This window comes from Oncorhynchus clarkii, chromosome 14 (assembly GCF_045791955.1).
Source record: "Oncorhynchus clarkii lewisi isolate Uvic-CL-2024 chromosome 14, UVic_Ocla_1.0, whole genome shotgun sequence".
NCBI lineage: Eukaryota > Metazoa > Chordata > Actinopteri > Salmoniformes > Salmonidae > Oncorhynchus > Oncorhynchus clarkii.
Genome location: NC_092160.1, coordinates 26,233,579 through 26,254,425, shown reverse-complemented (window position 1 = coordinate 26,254,425; position 20,847 = coordinate 26,233,579). Strand labels below are relative to the sequence as shown.

Here is a 20,847-nt window from a genome sequence, read left to right as displayed (position 1 = left end):
AATGATTGTAATTTCTGCAATGATTGATAATGGAATAACCTGTCTCAGGCTAAACAAAAGCTAAAGACCCCCTTTTGAAAATCTTTCTCTTAGATATCTACTGCAGCCCTCATACTTCACATGCAACATCCGTTCTGCCAGTCACATTCTGTTAAAGGTCCCCAAAGCACACACATCCCTGGGTCGCTCCTCTTTTCAGTTCGCTGCAGCTAGCGAATGGAACGAGTTGCAAAAAAACTCAAACTGAACAGTTTTATCTCCATCTCTTCGTTCAAAGACTCAATCATGGACACTCTTACTGACAGTTATGGCTACTTTGTGCAAAGCTTCCAGAATTGTTTTTATTCTACAACCACCTAAAAGGAAGCGATTCCCAAACCTTCAACAACAAAGCCATCGCCTACAGAGAGATTAACCTACAGACGTGTCCCCTAAGCCAGCTGGTCCTGGGGCTCTGTTCACAAACACAAGGCCCCAGAGAGCTCCAGGACAGCAACACAAAAAAACCCAACCAAATCATGAGAAAACAAAAATATAATTACTTGACACATTGGAAAAAATTAACCAACAGAGCAAACTGGAATGCTATTTGGCCCAAAACAAAGAGTACACAGTAGCAGAATACCTGACCACTGTGACTGACCCAAAATTAAGGAAAGCTCTGACTAACTGTTCCTAGGCCGTCATTGAAAATAAGAATTTGTTCTTAACTGACTTGCCTAGCTAAATAAAGGTAAAATAAAAAAATAAAAATGTACAGACTCAGTGAGCATAGCCTTGCTATTGAGAGAGGCCGCCGTAGGCAGAACTGGCTCTCAAAAGAAGACAAATGTAATGCCATATTAGAGACACTTATTTCCCTCAGATTACACAGACCCACAAAGATTTAGAAAACAAATCAAATTTCTATTCGGTGAAATACCAGTGTGCCATCACAGCAGCAAGATTTGTGACCTGTTGCAAAGGGCAACCAGTGAAGAATAAACACCATTGTAAATACAACCCATATTTATGTTAATTTATTTTCAGTTTTGTACTTAACTCTTTGCATATCATTACAACACTGTACATAGCCGTAATTTGACATTTGAAATGTTTTGTGAGTGTAATGTTCATTTCTGATTATTTCACCTTTGTTTATTATCTATTTCGCTTGCTTTGGCAATGTAAACATGTGTTTCCCATGCCAATAAAGCCCTTTGAATTGAATTGGTGTCTCTACCTTGCCTTTGTGCTGTTGTCTGTGCCCAATAATGTTTGTACCATGTTTTGTTCTGCTACCATGTTGGGTTGATACCATGCTGTGTTGTTGCCATGCTATGTTGTCTTAGGTCTCACTTTATGTAGTGTTGTGGTGTCTCTCTTGTCCTGATGCATGTTTTGTCCTATATTTTTTATTTTTAAACCCCGTCCCCGCAGGAGGCCTTTTTCCTTTTGGCAGGCCGTCATTGTAAATAAGAATTTGTTCTTAACTGACTAGCCTAGTTAAGTAAAGGTTAAATAAATACATTTAAAAAATAGTTTAATCATAGAGAATCGTCTTTCATCGCTAGGTGTCATCAAAGAGGTCTTCCTATGTCCCCCCTCTCTTCTGGCCATAACTCACCGACCCCTCTCTTCTGGCCATACCTCACCGACCCCTCTCTTCTGGCCATACCTCACCGACCCCCTCTCTTCTGGCCATACCTCACCGACCCCCTCTCTTCTGGCCATACCTCACCGACCCCTCTCTTCTGGCCATACCTCACCGACCCCTCTCTTCTGGCCATACCTCACCGACCCCCTCTCTTCTGACCATACCTCACCGACCCCCTCTCTTCTGGCCATACTCCACCGACCCTCTCTCTTCTGGCAATACCTCACCGACCCTCTCTCTTCTGGCAATACCTCACCGACCCCTCACTTCTGGCCATACCTCACCGAACCCCTCCCTCTCACGACAAATCGTTTTATTGTTGGCTCGTCAGGCGGCACGAGACTCGCGGGTTTTAGCATGCCGTTGTTGAAATGAAATGCTAACACATTTTGAAACCATCATTAGACACGCGGCTGCTGAAATATTTACATGAAACTTGTACACTTGTAACTTCCACCACATGTGAAGGAACATCGAAGTGTATCTGAAGTTGTCGCGTTGGAGCATTTGGATTTCACATCAATATAAACAGGATTGCGACATAAATGGTAAGTCATCATAGCGAGCTAGCTGGCTAACGGCTAGTCTGGTTTGGCTAATTCAACTAGTTAGTTACATTGCTTGCATAATAATGCATGTGTAGAATTGTCAATACTGGCTAGCCGTCTTTACTCGACTCTGCTGTGATTACATTTCTAGCTACAGTAAAGACAAGTTGATTCACAACTAGCTAGTTTATTTGAATATTCAAAACAATGCCATTGCGTGTTGCATGGTGTGTTCTTTCAGTGAATCAAACAGACAACAATATTGTCTTCCTCCACTTTCCTGATTTCATCCAAGTTGTTGAAGACGAGTGACAATCCTGGCAAGAGACCGATTCTAAATATTTTGTTGGTCTTGCTGGTTTGAACAACGTTGCTACAGCTGTCTCCTAAGCACATCATTATTTATTGTCAAACAGTACTTCCTAGGAATGGCCACATCATGGTTCTTTTAGTTTCAGCAACTCTGCTGCTATGATTAGCTGTAGTTAAATACTATTAAGATTTTCAGAACGTTGAGCTGTGAATTGCACTATGGCCTCTACCTAGCATGTGGTACGGTTTAAAAGCAGCATGCGACCAGGCCAACTTTATGTTCTAACCACAATGTGATTGTTGTCACACTAGATAGAGAGACTGAAACAATAGTATTGCAGTGCCAGCCATACATTGCCATTCTCAGCGCTATCACTGTCAGTGCAGGTGACTGTCATGTCGTCATTGTGTAGGATTCTACCGTCATTTTAAATACGAATTTGTTCTTAACTGACTTGCCTAGTTAAATAATGTCTGACCTGCTGTCAGTTCAGTTCAAACCAGCGTCCTTTTATTTATTTGGCGTTTCATTGACTCGTTCTTTACTGACAGAAACGGTACGTAAACAATGACATAACATTGAGCAATGACAACCAGGAAATTCTCTTCTCTCTTCAAGGACCTGCCTCCTCTCGCTCTCTCTGTGTCCAAAATGGCATCCTATTCGCTATATAGTCTAGTAGTTCTGGGCACCCTGGTCAGAAGTATTGCACTACATGGGGAATAGGATGCATTGGGACGCAGACTCTGTTTGTACCCTGAGGCGCAGGGTGCATAGCTACACACCTTTGCATGGAGGCACTGGAGGGACTTGATTGAGCCATGATGGGTTTGGTTAGATCATGATCTTCAATCAGGATTTTCTTCATTCCTCGGCTCAAACCGTCTCTGTGTATCTCATTGCCTCTGTGTTTGTGTTATTGTCGTGGCTATAAACCAGAGGAGCTGGCAAACCCGTAGGCTATTGTAAAAGTGAAAACATGCGCACAGTGTTACAGGAAATGTGTTGTTTAGACAAACAAATATAAGACTAAACATTCAAATAAGATGTATTTGAATCATCCTTCCTGAAAAGTGGCCTATCCCTGAAGGAGGCGGTCTGCACTGGTGGAAACTGGCAAGTTCTGTCTCCTAGGAAAACACTGAGTCACACTCCCCAGTCCCCACAGCTCTACTGTAAAAAGGAGATCTAGCCTTGGTTACACGGTTCAAACTAAGGCAAGCTCCATGATAGATTGAAGCTTGTTCAGACAGACACACCTACACACACTTTCTTTTTATTCTTATTTGTTTCTTCATCTCTATCTACTTCTTATTGTTCTTCTACTTTATTGAAGTCACTGTGTTTCTATTCCAGCCTTAACTTCCTGGGGCGTATTGGTCTTACCAGACTGGTTCTCCAGTGTACCAACTCTGGTGTCTGAGACATCTACCCTGATCGGGAGGAGATGAGCTGGGCAGAGGAGGACTGGACGGTGGGCCTGTCTGGCCGGGCCCTGCAGAAGGTCAAGGAGCTGCAGGTCCAGCAAGAGAGGCTGAACAGAGAGAGACAGCAGAAACAGCTGCAGCTGGACAGCACACAGACCTCCCTCAACAAACAGACTGTCAAGGTACTGTACGAACAAGTCAAAGTTAGGCAGAGAAAGTTGTCACCTGAGTTAGGTTATGATTACAGTAGAGATAGATAAAGCGATTGAGCTGTAAGAAGAACTATAGCAATGCAGCACTTTGCTCTGTTGCTTTAATACTAATTTAACATGCTTCTCCTCTCATTCTTTCCTTATGCTGTGAAAACCCTTTTGCTTTAGTCATGTTTGTCGGTAGTAGCCTAAACACCAGTCTGTTGTTGCTTTTATCCAATTGCTATGTTGTCATGCCAAGATGGTGAAAGTAGAAACAGACTGGCACACAGACTAGTGTCTGTGTACTACTTGTATGTCAGGAAGTAAAGAGTTTTTCCTGGTTTTCTTTAAATGGTTATTTCCTGGTATTATTGAGTTATCTATCCTCTGTCTGCCCTTCTCTCTCCTCCAGTATGAGGAGGTGCGCGGGGAGCTGCAGTGTGTACAGAGGGAGTTACAGGGGGCTCGTGAGGAGGTGCAGGCAGGTGCGTGTGCGCGGGAGCGTCTCTCTCAGGATCTCCAAGTGAAACAGGCCCAGGTGTGTTCACTGGAGGGACAGCTGGGCTCAGCACGAACCCTCACACACACCCTCGAAAAGGAGGTCAAAAGGTTAGTAGCAGCAGCTACATGTGTGTTGAGTTAATGTGTGTAGGAAAGTGGAACTTGTCTTGGAATGTTTGAGATTAAGAACTGCTGAGTGGCATACATGTTTATTATTTTTATGCACAGAAGGAGGGTGTGTGTGTGCAGTTCAAAGGTTGTCTTTAAAACATATTTCTGTCCTTTGTTTCCCATGTTCTCTCTCCCTCGCAGGTTGGAGGCAGAGCTAGAGAAGTTACAGAACACTAACAGCTCTGGAGATTCCATGTTGTTTTCCACCCCATGCTGGAGTATGACATCACCATGGGACCACAATGGTACAGCACTCTACTCACTCCCTTGATGTCCTCCCGCTCTCTTTTGGTATCTTCCTTCTATTTTCTCCCATGGCACTCCTAGTCTTCTCTCCCTTTGGTCCTGGTCTCAGGCTGTGGAAGACAGGAGAGCTCTTTCTTAGCTGAGTCTGAGTGTGGCTGAGTAACTGAACTATGGGTGTTGTATCCCTGTAGGTGGGAGACAGGAGGAAAGGCAGGGACACAGAGGCGAGGGGGACAATAAAGCACCACACGTCAGAGTGAGTTCAATACCTAAAACTGAGGCCTTCTCAGCCATTTATGTACACACTGTATTCTCTGTCATCCTGCCATATGTGCTATAACCCAGTGCTCTAGCTGCACTTGTTTTCATCCCTCCCTATTTTTTTCCCTCCCACTTTCAGCAACAGCTCAAATTCTCTGAACCTGGATTCTCACCCACGCCCATGTTCCCACAACAACAAGCCAAGGGCACGCCCCACCGGCGCCTGTCACACCAATCAGACTCCTCCACTCCCTCAGCTGTGTTTCCATGGGAACGAGAAGACCCAAAGCCTTCCACCAGGGGACGACCCGCTCCTCCTCTCCCCTCCTCCAGCGATGTCAGACGAGGCCAGGAAGCTGGGGATTGTGGGATGGTGGAGGACTTCAGGAGAGAGACAGACAGTATGTGTCACTTTGTCACCACACCACTCTGTGTTATCACTTGTTGACAGATAATTGATGTGCTCTGATGTCGAACTCCACTCCAAACACCTTGGTTTATCATAGTGTCACAACAGTACAGGCTGATCATAGGCCAGTAGTGCTGAGCGATTCACTAACATTTTGATAACTTTTTTTTTTATGTAACTAAATTACCGATGTGGGTTCAATTATTTGAATTCCATTTAATTTGTTTTTTTCTGTTAGCTCAATGTGCAGTTTCTCTAGAAATAAATAAGATCAAGTCCAAACTGTATGACTTAAAGTGCATTCGGAAAGTATTCAAACCACTTGACTTTTTCAACGTTTTGTTACATTACAGCCTTATTCTAAAATGTACTTAATTGTATTTTTTCCTCATCAATCTACAATCCCCATAATGACAAAGCAAGTATTCAGACCCTTTACTCAGTACTTTGTTGAAGCAACTTTGGTAGCAATTAAAGCCTTGAGACTTCTTGGGTGTTTGGGGAATTACTCACATTCTTCTCTGCAGATCCTCTCAAGCTCTCAGGTTGGATGGGGAGTGTCGCTGCACAGCTATTTTCAGGTTTCTCCAGAGATGTTTGATCTGGTTCAAGTCCGGGCTCTGGCTGGGCCACTCAAGGACATTCAGAGACTTGTCCCAAAGCCACTCCTGCATTGCCCTGGCTGTGTGTCAGTGGGGCCTTATAGTCAGCTCTGTGGGGCCTTATATAGACAGGTGTGTTCTTTTCCAAATCATGTCCAATCAATTGAATTTACCGCAGGTGGACTCCAATCAAGTTGTAGAAACATCTCAAGGATGATCAATGGAAACAGGATGCACCAGAGCTCAATTTCTAGTATTATAGCAAATGGTTTGAGTACTTATGTAAATAAGGTATTTCTGTTTTTTAATTTGAAAAAAAATCTAAAAACCTGTTTGTACTTTGTCATTATGGGGTATTGTGTGTCGATTGAGGAAATGTTTTATTTAATCCATTTTAGAGTAAGGCTGTAACGTAACAAAATGTGGAAAAAGTCAAGGGGTCTGAGTACTTTCCGAGTGCACTGTAGTAGCGAGGCCATTATTCTACATCAGTGGAGTCGTCAAACTCTACAATAATAATAATAATGGGGGAAGAAAATGTAAGAGTACAGATTATTGTATGGGACAATATACACATGTTTTTGAGAAGGCTAAAGATGCAGTTTTATTGTGTAAATGTATTTATTGGTTTCTCTTCATTTTGATGAGATAAAAATGCAATAGATTTAAGTTTATTTGTTGATGTAAAAATCAAAATTCAGATTTTAATGTTGCTGTTAGATTTAGGGTGTGGTGGGGTCAGAAGAAATTCTTGGGAAAAAATGGTGTCCATGCTGAAAAAGTTAAAATACCACTGTTTTACATAGTTTAGTGCAGGAAACGTGGTAATTAACTACAATGACCCTAATCCATGTCGCGCCAAATTGTCCGGTCTGTATTTCGTTTACAGCTGCTGCGAGAAGAGATGGAAAAATGTGTGATCGACAGGTATAGCAGTTTCTTTGAGGTATCTAGCTGAAAATACATGATCTAAGTGATTGCTAGTTGTTATTCAGCAGTCATAAAAGTATGCCTTATTTACCTTGAAGAACTTCTGAAATGGTGATAAAAAAAAAATATATGCATAACCGTTCAAAAGTTTGCAGTCACTTAGAAATGCCCTTGTTTTTGAAAGAAAAGAAAACAAATTGTCCATTTAAAATAAGTGTCGACATTGTTAATGTTGTAAATGACTATTGTAGCTGGAAACGGCATAGGCGTACAGAGGCCCATTATCAGCAACCATCACTCCTGTGTTCCAATGGCACGTTGTGCTAGCTAATCCAAGTTTATCATTTTAAAAGGCTAATTGATCATCGAAAACCCTTTTGCAATTATGTTAGCACAGCTGAAAACTGTTGTTCTTATTAAAGAATCAATAAAACTGGTCTTTAGACAAGTTGATTATCAGCATTTGTGGGTTCGATTACAGGCTCAAAATTGCCAGAAACAAGAATTGTCTTCTGAAACTCGTCAGTCTATTCTCGTTCTGACCAAATGAAGGCAATTCCATGTGAGAAATTGCCAAGAAACTGAAGATCTCGTACAACAAAACAGAACAGAACAGCACAGACTGTCTCTAACCAGACTGTCTCTAACCAGAATAGAAAGAGGAGAGGGAGGCCCCGGTGCACAACTGAGCAAGAGGACACGTACATTAGATTGTTTCTCAAACTAGACAGACGCCTCACAAGTCCTCAACTGGCAGCTTCATTAAATAGTACCCGCAAAACACATCTCAACGTCAACAGTGAAGAGGCGACTCCGGGATACTGGCCTTCTAGGCATATCTCAGACTGGCCAATACAAATAAAAGATTAAGATGGGCAAAAGAACAGACACTGGACAGAGGCACTCTGCCTAGAAGGCCAGCATACGTTGAGATTGGTGTTTTGCGGGTACTATTTAACTATGATAAACTTGGATTAGCTAACGTAACGTGCCATTGGAGTGATGGTTGCTGATAATGGGCCTCTGTACACCTATGTAGATATTCCATAAAAAAATCTAACGTTTCCAGATACAATAGTAATTTACAACAAGTGCATTTCTTTTTTTGTGTATTTTTTTTTGTTGAATTTTACCCCTTTTTCTCCCCAATTTCGTAGTATCCAATTGTTGTAGTAGCTACTATCTTGTCTCATCGCTACAACTCCCGTACGGGCTCGGGAGAGACGAAGGTTGAAAGTCATGCGTCCTCCGATACACAACCAACCAAGCCGCTGCTTCTTTAACACAGCGCACATCCAACCCGGAAGCCAGCCGCACCAATGCGCCGGAGGAAACACCGTGCACCTGGCCACCTTGGCTAGCGTACACTGCGCCCAGCCCGCCACAGGAGTCGCTGGTGCGCGATGAGACAAGGACACCCCTACCGACCAAGCCCTCCCTAACCCGGGCGACGCTAGGCCAATTGTGCGTCGCCCCAAGGACCTCCCGGTCGCGGCCGGTTACGACAGAGCCTGGGCGCGAACCCAGGACTCTGATGGCACAGCTGGCGCTGCAGTACAGCGCCCTTAACCACTGCGCCACCCGGGAGGCAACAAGTGCATTTCTAAGTGACCCCAAACTTTTGAACGGTAGTGTATATACAGTGCCTTGCGAAAGTATTCGGCCCCCTTGAACTTTGCGACCTTTTACCACATTTCAGGCTTCAAACATAAAGATATAAAACTGTATTTTTTTTTGTGAAGAATCAACAACAAGTGGGACACAATCATGAAGTGGAACGACATTTATTGGATATTTCAAACTTTTTTAACAATTCAAAAACTGAAAAATTGGGCGTGCAAAATTATTCAGCCCCCTTAAGTTAATACTTTGTAGCGCCACCTTTTGCTGCGATTACAGCTGTAAGTCGCTTGGGGTATGTCTCTATCAGTTTTGCACATCGAGAGACTGACATTTTTTCCCATTCCTCCTTGCAAAACAGCTCGAGCTCAGTGAGGTTGGATGGAGAGCATTTGTGAACAGCAGTTTTCAGTTCTTTCCACAGATTCTCGATTGGATTCAGGTCTGGACTTTGACTTGGCCATTCTAACACCTGGATATGTTTATTTTTGAACCATTCCATTGTAGATTTTGCTTTATGTTTTGGATCATCAAATCTCCGTCCCAGTCTCAGGTCTTTTGCAGACTCCATCAGGTTTTCTTCCAGAATGGTCCTGTATTTGGCTCCATCCATCTTCCCATCAATTTTAACCATCTTCCCTGTCCCTGCTGAAGAAAAGCAGGCCCAAACCATGATGCTGCCACCACCATGTTTGACAGTGGGGATGGTGTGTTCAGGGTGATGAGCTGTGTTGCTTTTACGCCAAACATAACGTTTTGCATTGTTGCCAAAAAGTTTAATTTTGGTTTCATCTGACCAGAGCACCTTCTTCCACATGTTTGGTGTCTCCCAGGTGGCTTGTGGCAAACTTTAACCAACACTTTTTATGGATATCTTTAAGAAATGGCTTTCTTCTTGCCACTCTTCCATAAAGGCCAGATTTGTGCAATATACGACTGATTGTTGTCCTATGGACAGAGTCTCCCACCTCAGCTGTAGATCTCTGCAGTTCATCCAGAGTGATCATGGGCCTCTTGGCTGCATCTCTGATCAGTCTTCTCCTTGTATGAGCTAAAAGTTTAGAGGGACGGCCAGGTCTTGGTAGATTTGCAGTGGTCTGATACTCCTTCCATTTCAATATTATCGCTTGCACAGTGCTCCTTGGGATGTTTAAAGCTTGGGAAATCTTTTTGTATCCAAATCCGGCTTTAAACTTCTTCACAACAGTATCTCGGACCTGCCTGGTGTGTTCCTTGTTCTTCATGATGCTCTCTGCGCTTTTAACGGACCTCTGAGACTATCACAGTGCAGGTGCATTTATACGGAGACTTGATTACACACAGGTGGATTGTATTTATCATCATTAGTCATTTAGGTCAACATTGGATCATTCAGAGATCCTCACTGAACTTCTGGAGAGAGTTTGCTGCACTGAAAGTAAAGGGGCTGAATAATTTTGCATGCCCAATTTTTCAGTTTTTGATTTGTTAAAAAAGTTTGAAATATCCAATAAATGTCGTTCCACTTCATGATTGTGTCCCACTTGTTGTTGATTCTTCACAAAAAAATACAGTTTTATATCTTTATGTTTGAAGCCTGAAATGTGGCAAAAGGTCGCAAAGTTCAAGGGGGCCGAATACTTTCGCAAGGCACTGTATATATAAAACTCAACCGAAACGGTACCGAATTCAAAAAGGACTTATTGCTCAGTACTAGAGACCATATTTGATCAATTCTGATGTGTCTGGTCTCATCTCTAGTATTTCCAAGAATCAGAGGATTTGTTTTCCAGTAGTAGGCCAATAATACAGTTGAAGTCAGAAGTTTACATACACCTTAGCCAAATACATTTAAACTCAGTTTTTCACAATTCCTGCCATTTAATCCTAGTAAAAATTCCCTGTCTTAGGTCAGTTAGGATCACCACTTGATTTTAAGAATGTGAAATGTCAGAATAATAGTAGAGAGAATGATTTATTTCAGATTGTATTACTTTCATCACATTCCCAGTGGGTCAGAAGTTTACATACACTCAATTAGTATTTGGTAGCATTGCCTTTAAATTGTTTAACTTGGGTCAAACGTTCCGGGTAGCCTTCCACAAGCTTCCCACAATAAGTTGGGTGAATTTTGGCCCATTCCTCCTGACAAAGCTGGTGTAACTGAGTCAGGTTTGTAGGCCTCCTTGCTCGCACACGTTTTTTCAGTTCTGCTCACAAATTTTCTATAGGATTGAGGTCAGGGCTTTGTGATGGCCACTCCAATACCTTGACTTTGTTGTCCTTAAGCCATCTTGCCACAACTTTGGAAGTATGCTTGGGGTCATTGTCCATTTGGAAGACCCATTTGCGACCAATCTTTAACTTCCTGACTGATTTCTTGAGATGTTGCTTCAATCAATCCACATACTTTTGCATCCTCATGATGCCATCTATTTTGTGAAGTGCACTAGTCCCTCCTGCAGCAAAGCACCCTCACAACATGATGCTGCCACCCCTGTGCTTCTCGGGTTGGGATGGTGTTCTTCGGCTTGCAAGCGTCCCCCTTTTTCCTCCAAACATAACAATGGTCATTATGGCCAAACGGTTCTATTTTTGTTTCATCAGACCAGAGGATATTTCTCCAAAAAGTACGATCTTGCAGTTGCAAACCGTAGTCTAGCTTTTTTATGGCGGTTTTGGAGCAGTGGCTTCTTCCTTGCTGAGTGACCTTTCAGGTTATGTCCATATAGGACTTGTTTTATTGTGGATATAGATACCTGTTTCCTCCAGCATCTTCACAAGGTCCTTTGCTGTTGCACTTTTTGCACCAAAGTACGTTAATCTCTAGGAGACAGAACGCGTCTCCTTCCTGAGCGGTATGACGTCTGCGTGGTCCCATGGTGTTTATACTTGCGTTCTATTGTTTGTACCGTTGATCGTAGTATCTTCAGGCTTGTGGAGGTCTCCAATTTTTTTGAGGTCTTGGCTGATTTCTTTAGATTTTCCCAAGATGTCAAGCAAAGAGGCACTGAGTTTGAAGGTACGCCTTGAAATACATCCACAGATACACCTCCAATTGACTCAAATGATGTCAATTAACCTATCAGAAGCTTCTAAAGCCATGACATCATTTTCTGGAATTCTCCAAGCTGTTTAAAGGCACAGTCAACTTAGTGTATGTAAACTTCTGACCCACTGGAATTGTGATGCATTGAATTATAAGTGAAATCTGTCTGTAAACAATTGTTAGAAAAATTACTTGTGTCATGCACAAAGTAGATGTCCTAACCGACTTGCCAAAACTATAGTTTGTTAAGAAGAAATTTGTGGTGTGGTTGAAAAACAAGTTTTAATGACTCCAACCTATGTGTATGTAAACTTCCGACTTCAACTGTACATGGGTTGAATTTGTTTTCCATTAGTTGTCCAATAATATATGGGTTGTATTTGTTTCCATTAGTCGGCCAATAATATATGGACTGTATTTGTTTTCCATTAGTCGGCCAATAATATATGGACTGTATTTGTTTTCCATTAGTTGTCCAATAATATATGGATTGTATTTGTTTTCCATTAGTCGGCCAATAATATATGGACTGTATTTGTTTTCCATTAGTCGGCCAATAAAATATGGACTGTATTTGTTTTCCATTAGTCGGCCAATAATATATGGACTGTATTTGTTTTCCATTAGTCGGCCAATAATATATGGATTGTGTATTTGTTTTTCGAGTGCTGGTTGGAGCAGGAAGGATGCAGTTAAAATTAAATCAGTAAAAACTGCTAGCTTCCTTTGACAGCAGGAGGGGCAGAGAGAGAGGCAATGTTTAGGTGTGAGTCAGACAGTGTGTAATCAGAGACATCAGGGAGTACGTTCAGCCTGAATCCCCCCCCCCCCCCCCCTCCCCATTGTCTTCCCTGCTGGTCGGTAGACGCTGGCTGCAGTGATGGGCTTTGTGTCATCCTGTATGGCTCCAGACACATTGAATTACTAGCCTTTCAGTACAGACACTGCGTTCCTCAACAGAGGAGACAAGACTGCTCAAATGTACTTTGAAATGAGCTCAAAATGGATTTCACATGACTTAGAATCTGTTGAAATTGTGGAACTCAAAACTAGAGTAAAGGGCATTGGGGAAACAGCTGATAGTGCCTTGACAGTTGACTGACTCCCATGAGTCATTCTGGATGGATTGTCCTACTTTCACAATATTCAATAGTCGCCACAGCTACGGTGTTAATCCGTGTGTTAATCGTTCTGACAATCAATCTGACAGCTATCTGATAAATCAGTCACTTCCCTGTTTACATTCTAAACATGTTACAGCAAAACACTACGTATTGACTGAATCCCGAACACCCTCTCAACTTATATTAATTCACAACCCTTTGTTGACATGAAATGTGTAAGAAAGGCACAGTCATATTGCCTAAATGCCAAAGCAAACGGGGAACACTCTCACTCCACCTCTCCCAGTGTCGGGGTGTGTAGCAGAGCTGCAGGGGCGTATGCGTGGCCTACAAGGGGAGCTGAAGGCTGAGTGTGAGCGGTTCAGACAAACCCAGGATGCTCTAGCCAACGCCAGGAAAGACCTGACCACCAGAGAACAAAGTCTACAGAGGGCCAAGGATGAACTGAGCCTCGCTCACACGCGCATCTCACAGGAGAGCGATCGGGTACGGATGCACACACACTAACACTGTATGAAACACAAAGACGTGAGTGACTGCCAAACACAGACTGCACTTAAGAGTGTGACTGGCAAGGCAGAGGGACACAGTCATACCTGTCACATTGTTATACTGTGTCTCCTCTCCAGGCCCAGTCGTTGGAGCAGCGTGGGAAGCAGCTGCAGGAGGAACTGAAGTGTCAGAGACAGAACACTGAGAGCAGCCGCCTGCAGCACCAGCAACGCACCAGAGACCTGGACAAGCAACACCAGAGGGTGAGGAGAGAGGCTGTGTGTGCGTCTGAGGGTCTCATACGCCCCTGCAGCTACACACCCAGGTGTGACGGTGTGGAAGGTGATGTGGAAAAAAGTCTAGTGTCTATTTCGTGGTGTATTGTGAGTTCAAAGTGTCAAAGCATCCGGTTATTAAAATAGTATCCAGGAATGTGTCCCAAATGGCTCTCTATTCTCTATGTAGTGCACTACTTTTGGCCCGAGTCCATAGGGTAGTGCACTACATAGTAGAGAATAGTGTGCCATTTGGGACCGAGTTCAGTATTCTGTCTACTCTACTGATGATGCCCATGATGTTGGGTGTATTGCAGGACTTGTTGGAGCTGCAGAAAGAGTGTCAGTCTGTGGAGAAACAGCACCAGCTGGATGTTAACAAACTGAACCAGGAGGTCCAGCAGGCCAGAACACTACACAACACACTACAGGCCCAGTCTGAGAAGGTAGAGACACACTTTCTTTACTTCACTTTGTTCATATCTCTGGGTTTCAAAATGTCTACTTTCTTGCCTCTTGTTCTTGCTCTCTCTCTCTTTCTCTCTCTCACAATGGAGTTCAGCTATGCGCTGCTCTCAAGGTCAATGAACTAATGTTTCTCTTTTCTTTCTTGACCTTGCTTGTTTTCTTTTTTTGCTTCCTCTCTTCTCTCTGTCTCTGTCTCTGTCTCTCTCTCTCTCTCTCTCTCTCTCTCTCTGTCTCTCTCTCTCTCTCTCTGTCTCTCTGTCTCTCTCTCTCTGTCTCTCTGTCTCTCTCTCTCTGTCTCTCTGTCTCTCTCTCTCTGTCTCTCTTCTCTCTCTGTCTCTCTCTTCTCTCTCTTCTCTCTCTGTCTCTCTCTCTCTCTGTATTTTCCTCCCCTCTTGGTTTGTCCCAGTGGAGTGTTGAGCGGGGAAGGTAATACTGGTGTGACTGACTGACTGTTCAGAACCTTTGACTTGATGTGCTGTTGTCTTCTGGGAAACATAACTCGCCTTGACGTAGTCATCATTCTCATCCAAGGAGGGTTGGTGGGAGTGGGTGGAGGCATGAGGGATACTTCCACTAGAGGCTGGAAGAGCATGTGGAGGTGCATGAATGGTGTGATGTTATTGGTGTGCATTTCAAAATGGTGGCACTTTACAGTAAAAGAGATGCTGGTTATTTCAGGCTCACAGGTACTACTTAATATTTCCCATCCCCACCTCTACACATGTTTAGCTTTTCAAGCTCTAGTTCATGAATGATGAATAATAAATCACTTTCAGTTCCTTCTGTCGGTCACTACAGTCTAGTAAAGGCAGGCCTGACCGCAGTAATATATCTAATCTAGTTCAATCTGATACGGCATTCATTGGTTACGTCCCAAATGGCACCCTATTCCTCTTAATAGTGCACTTCTTTTAACCAGGGCACATAGATGGGGAATAGGCTGCCATTTGGGGACACAACCATTCTCTTCCTCACTCTCCAATCCACACTGAACACAATAGAGCTACAGTTCATATGGTTTAGCTAGCTGCCTCAAATCAGATTGACATAATATTGAATTACTGATAAGCTTTTTAATCTGCTCACGTGTTGCTTTTAAAGTGATTATGCGAGTTAAACGGACCAATGGTTGTAGGGCTTTGTCTGAGCATGGGGAATATAAGCATGTGTATTCCAGACCAGCGAATTCCACAACAATGACATTGCACAAATTGATAAACCTCAAATTGGTTGATCAATTTGTAGGGGTATTCATTAGTTGTTTTTATCCATGGCATGGAAGTGTATCCAATGTTTTGAGTGTTACATCATGTAAGCAAGAAACATGTGATCATGTTTACATGTAGTTTGCTATGTATCTGATGGATTTGATAGTTTCCCCATCTCTCTGCCTGGTGTGTAGCTTACTGCACTTTGTGCGGCTGTCCTTTAGACCGACACAACGCGACCCGTCCTCTAGGCGGACACAACGCGACCCGTCCTCTAGGCGGACACAACGCGACCCGTCCTCTAGGCGGACACAACGCGACCCGTCCTCTAGGCGGACACAACGCGACCCGTCCTCTAGGCGGACACAACGCGACCCGTCTTCTAGGCGGACACAACGCGACCCGTCCGCTAGGCGGACACAACGCGACCCGTCCGCTAGGCGGACACAACGCGACCCGTCCGCTAGGCGGACACAACGCGACCCGTCCGCTAGGCGGACACAACGCGACCCGTCCTCCAGGCGGACACAACGCGACCCGTCCTCCAGGCGGACACAACGCGACCCGTCCTCCAGGCGGACACAACGCGACCCGTCCTCCAGGCGGACACAACGCGACCCGTCCTCCAGGCGGACACAACGCGACCCGTCCTCCAGGCGGACACAACGCGACCCGTCCTCCAGGCGGACACAACGCGACCCGTCCTCCAGGCGGACACAACGCGACCCGTCCTCCAGGCGGACACAACGCGACCCGTCCTCCAGGCGGACACAACGCGACCCGTCCTCCAGGCGGACACAACGCGACCCGTCCTCCAGGCGGACACAACGCGACCCGTCCTCCAGGCGGACACAACGCGACCCGTCCTCCAGGCGGACACAACGCGACCCGTCCTCCAGGCGGACACAACGCGACCCGTCCTCCAGGCGGACACAACGCGACCCGTCCTCCAGGCGGACACAACGCGACCCGTCCTCCAGGCGGACACAACGCGACCCGTCCTCCAGGCGGACACAACGCGACCCGTCCTCCAGGCGGACACAACGCGACCCGTCCTCCAGGCGGACACCACCACGCGACCCGTCGTCCAGGCGGACACCACCACGCGACCCGTCGTCCAGGCGGACACCACCACGCGACCCGTCGTCCAGGCGGACACCACCACGCGACCCGTCGTCCAGGCGGACACCACCACGCGACCCGTCGTCCAGGCGGACACCACCACGCGACCCGTCGTCCAGGCGGACACCACCACGCGACCCGTCGTCCAGGCGGACACCACCACGCGACCCGTCGTCCAGGCGGACACCACCACGCGACCCGTCGTCTAGGCGGACACCACCACGCGACCCGTCGTCTAGGCGGACACCACCACGCGACCCGTCGTCTAGGCGGACACCACCACGCGACCCGTCGTCTAGGCGGACACCACCACGCGACCCTCTCATTTCCAGCTCCTCTCCAACCCGTCCTTCCATTGTTTCCTATCCGCTGGCCTCCTGCCCTTTCCTCAAGAGTTCCTATTTCTACTACCTTTTTATGTGACCTTCTCATAGCCCTCCCCAGTCCCCACCTTTTCCTTAGTACTTCCTTCCTCCATGATGGAGTAATATTCCTGTCCCTCATGTCTCTCCCAGGTGACCCTTCAGAAGCAGGCGTTGGAGAGGGATGTAGACATTCTGAAAGAGAAAGTCAAATGGACTGAGGGGGAACTGAAGGAGAGCCAGAAGAAAGAGGCCCAAACACAAACCAAACTAACGGTATACACACAAAAAACTATGAACAGACTTGGTCTAGACATGTCAATCTATTATGCATGAACTAAGCAGTGGCCGCGTTATGAAGTAACTGAATCATTTAGCACTATCTGTTTAAGTCAATATGTTATTGCTATAGAATTGGGTTCTGTTACAGAAAGAATATGTTGGTTATTAAAAGTTGTTTATATAGTTGATATTGCATAGTTATTACATTAGTTATTGACTGTATGCATGTGAATGTGTTGCTCTCCGATAGGAGACGGTGCTTGAGAGGGAGGGGTTGAATGTTACTCTGGAGCAGAACAGGAGGAGAGAGAGGGGACTGGAGGAGGAGGTGAAGAATCTGACTGAGGATCTGGCTGAGGCCCTCCGACGTGTCAAAGAACTAGAAGGTGAAGAGGGTGGGAGGAGGAGGAGGAGAGAGGGCTGTTGTTGATAATGGGGTGTTTACCCTTTATGAAAAGAGACGCTAGACAATGCTGTTGTCTTAAGGTTAAGAAATTTGAACTGGACGTGTTTGAGTTAACAAAAGAGTGAAATCCTACACCAGACTGTTCATGACTTTCAAAATACTTTTTTCCCCTCACTAACTTCCTTTGAGCTGTACAAGCTAGCCGTTTGTTACTGCTGCCACCTGCTGACCTTCAGCGGTATTACGCGCCGACTCATGATATTTGGTTGATTATCCAAATTTTTGTCTCTCTGGTAACATTTTGCTGAATTAACATGCCAGTTTGAATGATAATAAGTCATTTAGTTTATATTTTTCTCCCTTGTTTCTTTCCCTATTCCCCTTTCCAGACCAGAAGACAGTCCAGCCCTCTCTTGCTCCAATGACTCCAGTTCCGTTTAGCCCTGCAGGACAGAGCTTTTCCCCAGTCTCACCACCACGACATGGCCGCCACGCCCCACACACACCCTCGGCTCAGACCAACAGACCTGCCAGAGAGGAGCGAGCGAGGGAGGGAGAGGAGAGAGGGAATGAGGAACTGAGAGCAAAGTACCCCACAGAGAGAGAACCTGGAGAGGGCATTGACTCAGAACACATCACTGCGCTTGCATCCACAGACTCTGAAAAACGACAGAGGGCAGGAGGGAGGGGGGAGGAGAGGAAACGTGAGAATGAGAGAAAAGACGAGGCAGAGTCCGTAGTAGATGGCTGCATCCCTGGAAAGGAAGCATCTACCAAGGACAAAAACACACTCGACACACCGAGCTCTCTTTCTCCAACAGACCAAAGTCCCCACCTCACCAGCTCTGCTGGCTCCGACACAGACTACGAGAGCGAGACCCTGTCCAGCCACTCCAAAGCCCGAGCCCAGACCACCAGGGCTGAGGGAGACCTACAGAGGGAGAACAGAGAGCTGCGTTCAGAGCTGCAGGACGTTAAGGATGAGTTACAAAGGAGACTGGAGGATCTGGAGACCCAGCGCAGAGCGGAGGCCGAGGCCAGGACCAGACTCAAGCAGCTCAGCCGCAAACACGCCTCCCAAACCAAGACCTCCAGAGAGACGGAGGAGGAGGAGGAGAGGGCCGAGATGGGGAGGCTGAAGGAGGCACTGGCTGAACTTGAGAAACAGGTCAGGACAGATGCAGAGGACAGGGAGAGAGTGGAGGAAAGGAAAGGGAGGGAGAGAGACGACCGGGAGTCTGAAAGCATGCTGCTGAATCTCCAGCTAAAGAAGCAGCTGGCTGAGTTGAAGACTGAGCTCTTGATAGAACAGGAGGAGAGAGAAAGGGAAAAGGAGGAGGAGAGGAAGAAATTGAAAAACAAAGGGATCGAAGGAACGATTGAACTTACTGTGAAGCTGGAAGAGCTCCAGGCAGAGTTGGAGGAGCTGAAGAACCGTGGAGGTCTTGAAAGGAAGAACATGGTAGATAAAAACACCCCTCTGACATATCTCACCATGCACCGTGACATCCCCTCTAACTCCAACAAGCTACTACCATATCTAGACCAGCACCATCTCCTGTGTGAGTCCACCACTGTTGTCCCGCAGGCAACAACAGCTGATCTGATCCGGGAAGAAGGAACTCTGAACAAAGCACCAGAACTCTCCAGACCTATTGGTGAGGGAGAGGCCATTGTGGAGGCTCAGAGGGGTATGTCTGCCTCTGAGCTGGGTGAAACCACTGTGGAAGCTGAGAAAGGGATATCTTCCTCAGACCAGGGAGAGACCAATAAAGACACTCTGAGAGGTGTATCTCCCTCGGACATGGAGAAAACCCCACTGGCACTCCAGAGTGCAGGCTTCTCTGCCTCAGAGCTATCCCAAGAGGTGGAGCGTCTGCGGGGGGAGAGTGCCAGGGAGGCTGGGCGAGCCATACACTCTCAGGCAAAGCTGGAGGCTTTACAGAGCCAGGTGACCAGGCAGACCCAGCAGCTGACCCTGGCCTTCGACCACCAGAGCAGACACATCCAGGACCTGTTGGCAGAGCTGCAGGAGAAGGAGGGCGGCCTTCTCAGACAGGGAAAGGAACTGCAGCGCTGCAGAGATGAACTGGCCACGCTCAGACAGGGGATGGAGAAAGAGAGAGAGAGACGAGAGGAAGAGAGACAGGAGGAGGAGATAAAGAGCACTAGGGTAACTATAACCCCTCAGCAGGCTGACCATTACACAGATATACATCAGATCACACATAGCACTCAGAATGAGTCTACCTCCGTAATAGAAGAGACTACAGACATAACAATCAACCCACTGAACACTACTCAGGCTTCCTCTACACTTTGTGATGAGGGAGGTCAGCTGACCACTCCACAGAAAAACTGTGTCACTGAATGGCATGATGTAACAGATAGCAGTATCACTATGGGCGGCCATCCTGCTGAACATAATACAGAGAAGATGGTGGATTCTACTTCTGCCCAGCCAGGCAGGAGTGAAGAGACGAGAAACAAAGAGAAATTCAAATCTGACAGTTTAACTGTAGTATGTTCCAAAGGGCAGATGGAACCGTCTGAGAGTTCTGAGATGAAACGCATCCGTAGTGAAGAACAACATTCAACGAAGGAGTTACAGCTATCCCAGAGAGACCCGAGTCTAACCAGGACTGTGAACACATGTCTTACTGCAGAGCTGGAGAAAGCTTCTGGACCTATCAACAGACCAGAAGACACCAGGGGACAGGAGAGACAAGATAGCGGAGGAGAGAGTTTGGCTGTAGAGCTGCAGTCTCTAAAACTGACACTTCCAGATGTGGCAAACACAGACCAAGAAACTAGTTCTGTCGGTAACACAACACTACCAGCGACTTGTGAAGAACCGGCTGAAAGAAAAGCAAAGAGAAAGAAAAGAAAGAAGCAGAGAGGAGGACAGGAAGTTAATTCCACCTCTGGAGAGCTAAAGCACATCAGTGACATTATCACCTCGGGACGTGAGGCCACACTGCATGGAGGGAAACCTGTAGACGAGGAGAGAGGGGGAGTAGAGTCTGAAGGAGTGAAGGAGATGAGGAGAGGGGGAGTAGAGTTGGACGGAGTGAAGGAGATGGAGGCAGGGGATGAGGGGAGAGGGGCAGTAAGGAGATGGAGGCAGGAGATGAAGGAGTGAAGGAGAAGGAGATGGAGGCAGGGGATGAGGGGAGAGGGGCAGTAGAGTCTGAAGGAGTGAAGGAGATGGAGGCAGGGATG

At 46.0% G+C, this 20,847-nt stretch overlaps 1 protein-coding gene across 1 annotated transcript; it reads left to right on the top strand.

Moving 5' to 3' along the window:
- Positions 1-1,951: 1,951 nt before the first annotated feature.
- Positions 1,952-20,767, top strand: LOC139365859 (centromere protein F-like). The gene is made up of 12 exons (XM_071102921.1): positions 1,952-2,184; positions 3,854-4,106; positions 4,531-4,727; positions 4,932-5,035; positions 5,228-5,292; positions 5,437-5,698; positions 13,297-13,496; positions 13,640-13,765; positions 14,095-14,223; positions 17,091-17,213; positions 17,470-17,605; positions 18,015-20,767. Exons 2-12 carry the CDS (start codon positions 3,945-3,947, stop codon positions 20,765-20,767), a joined length of 4,257 nt encoding a protein of 1,418 aa, XP_070959022.1. The 5' UTR covers positions 1,952-2,184; positions 3,854-3,944.
- The last annotated feature ends 80 nt before the right edge of the window (positions 20,768-20,847 follow it).

Excerpts from the sequence above, each read along its gene's own strand:
- LOC139365859 (XM_071102921.1), top strand. The coding sequence starts at position 3,945 with ATGAGCTGGGCAGAGGAGGACTGGACGGTGGGCCTGTCTGGCCGGGCC. Across the intron at positions 5,293-5,436 it reads ATAAAGCACCACACGTCAGA|CAACAGCTCAAATTCTCTGA; the intron begins GTGAGTTCAATA and ends TCCCACTTTCAG. Across the intron at positions 13,766-14,094 it reads TGGACAAGCAACACCAGAGG|GACTTGTTGGAGCTGCAGAA; the intron begins GTGAGGAGAGAG and ends GGTGTATTGCAG.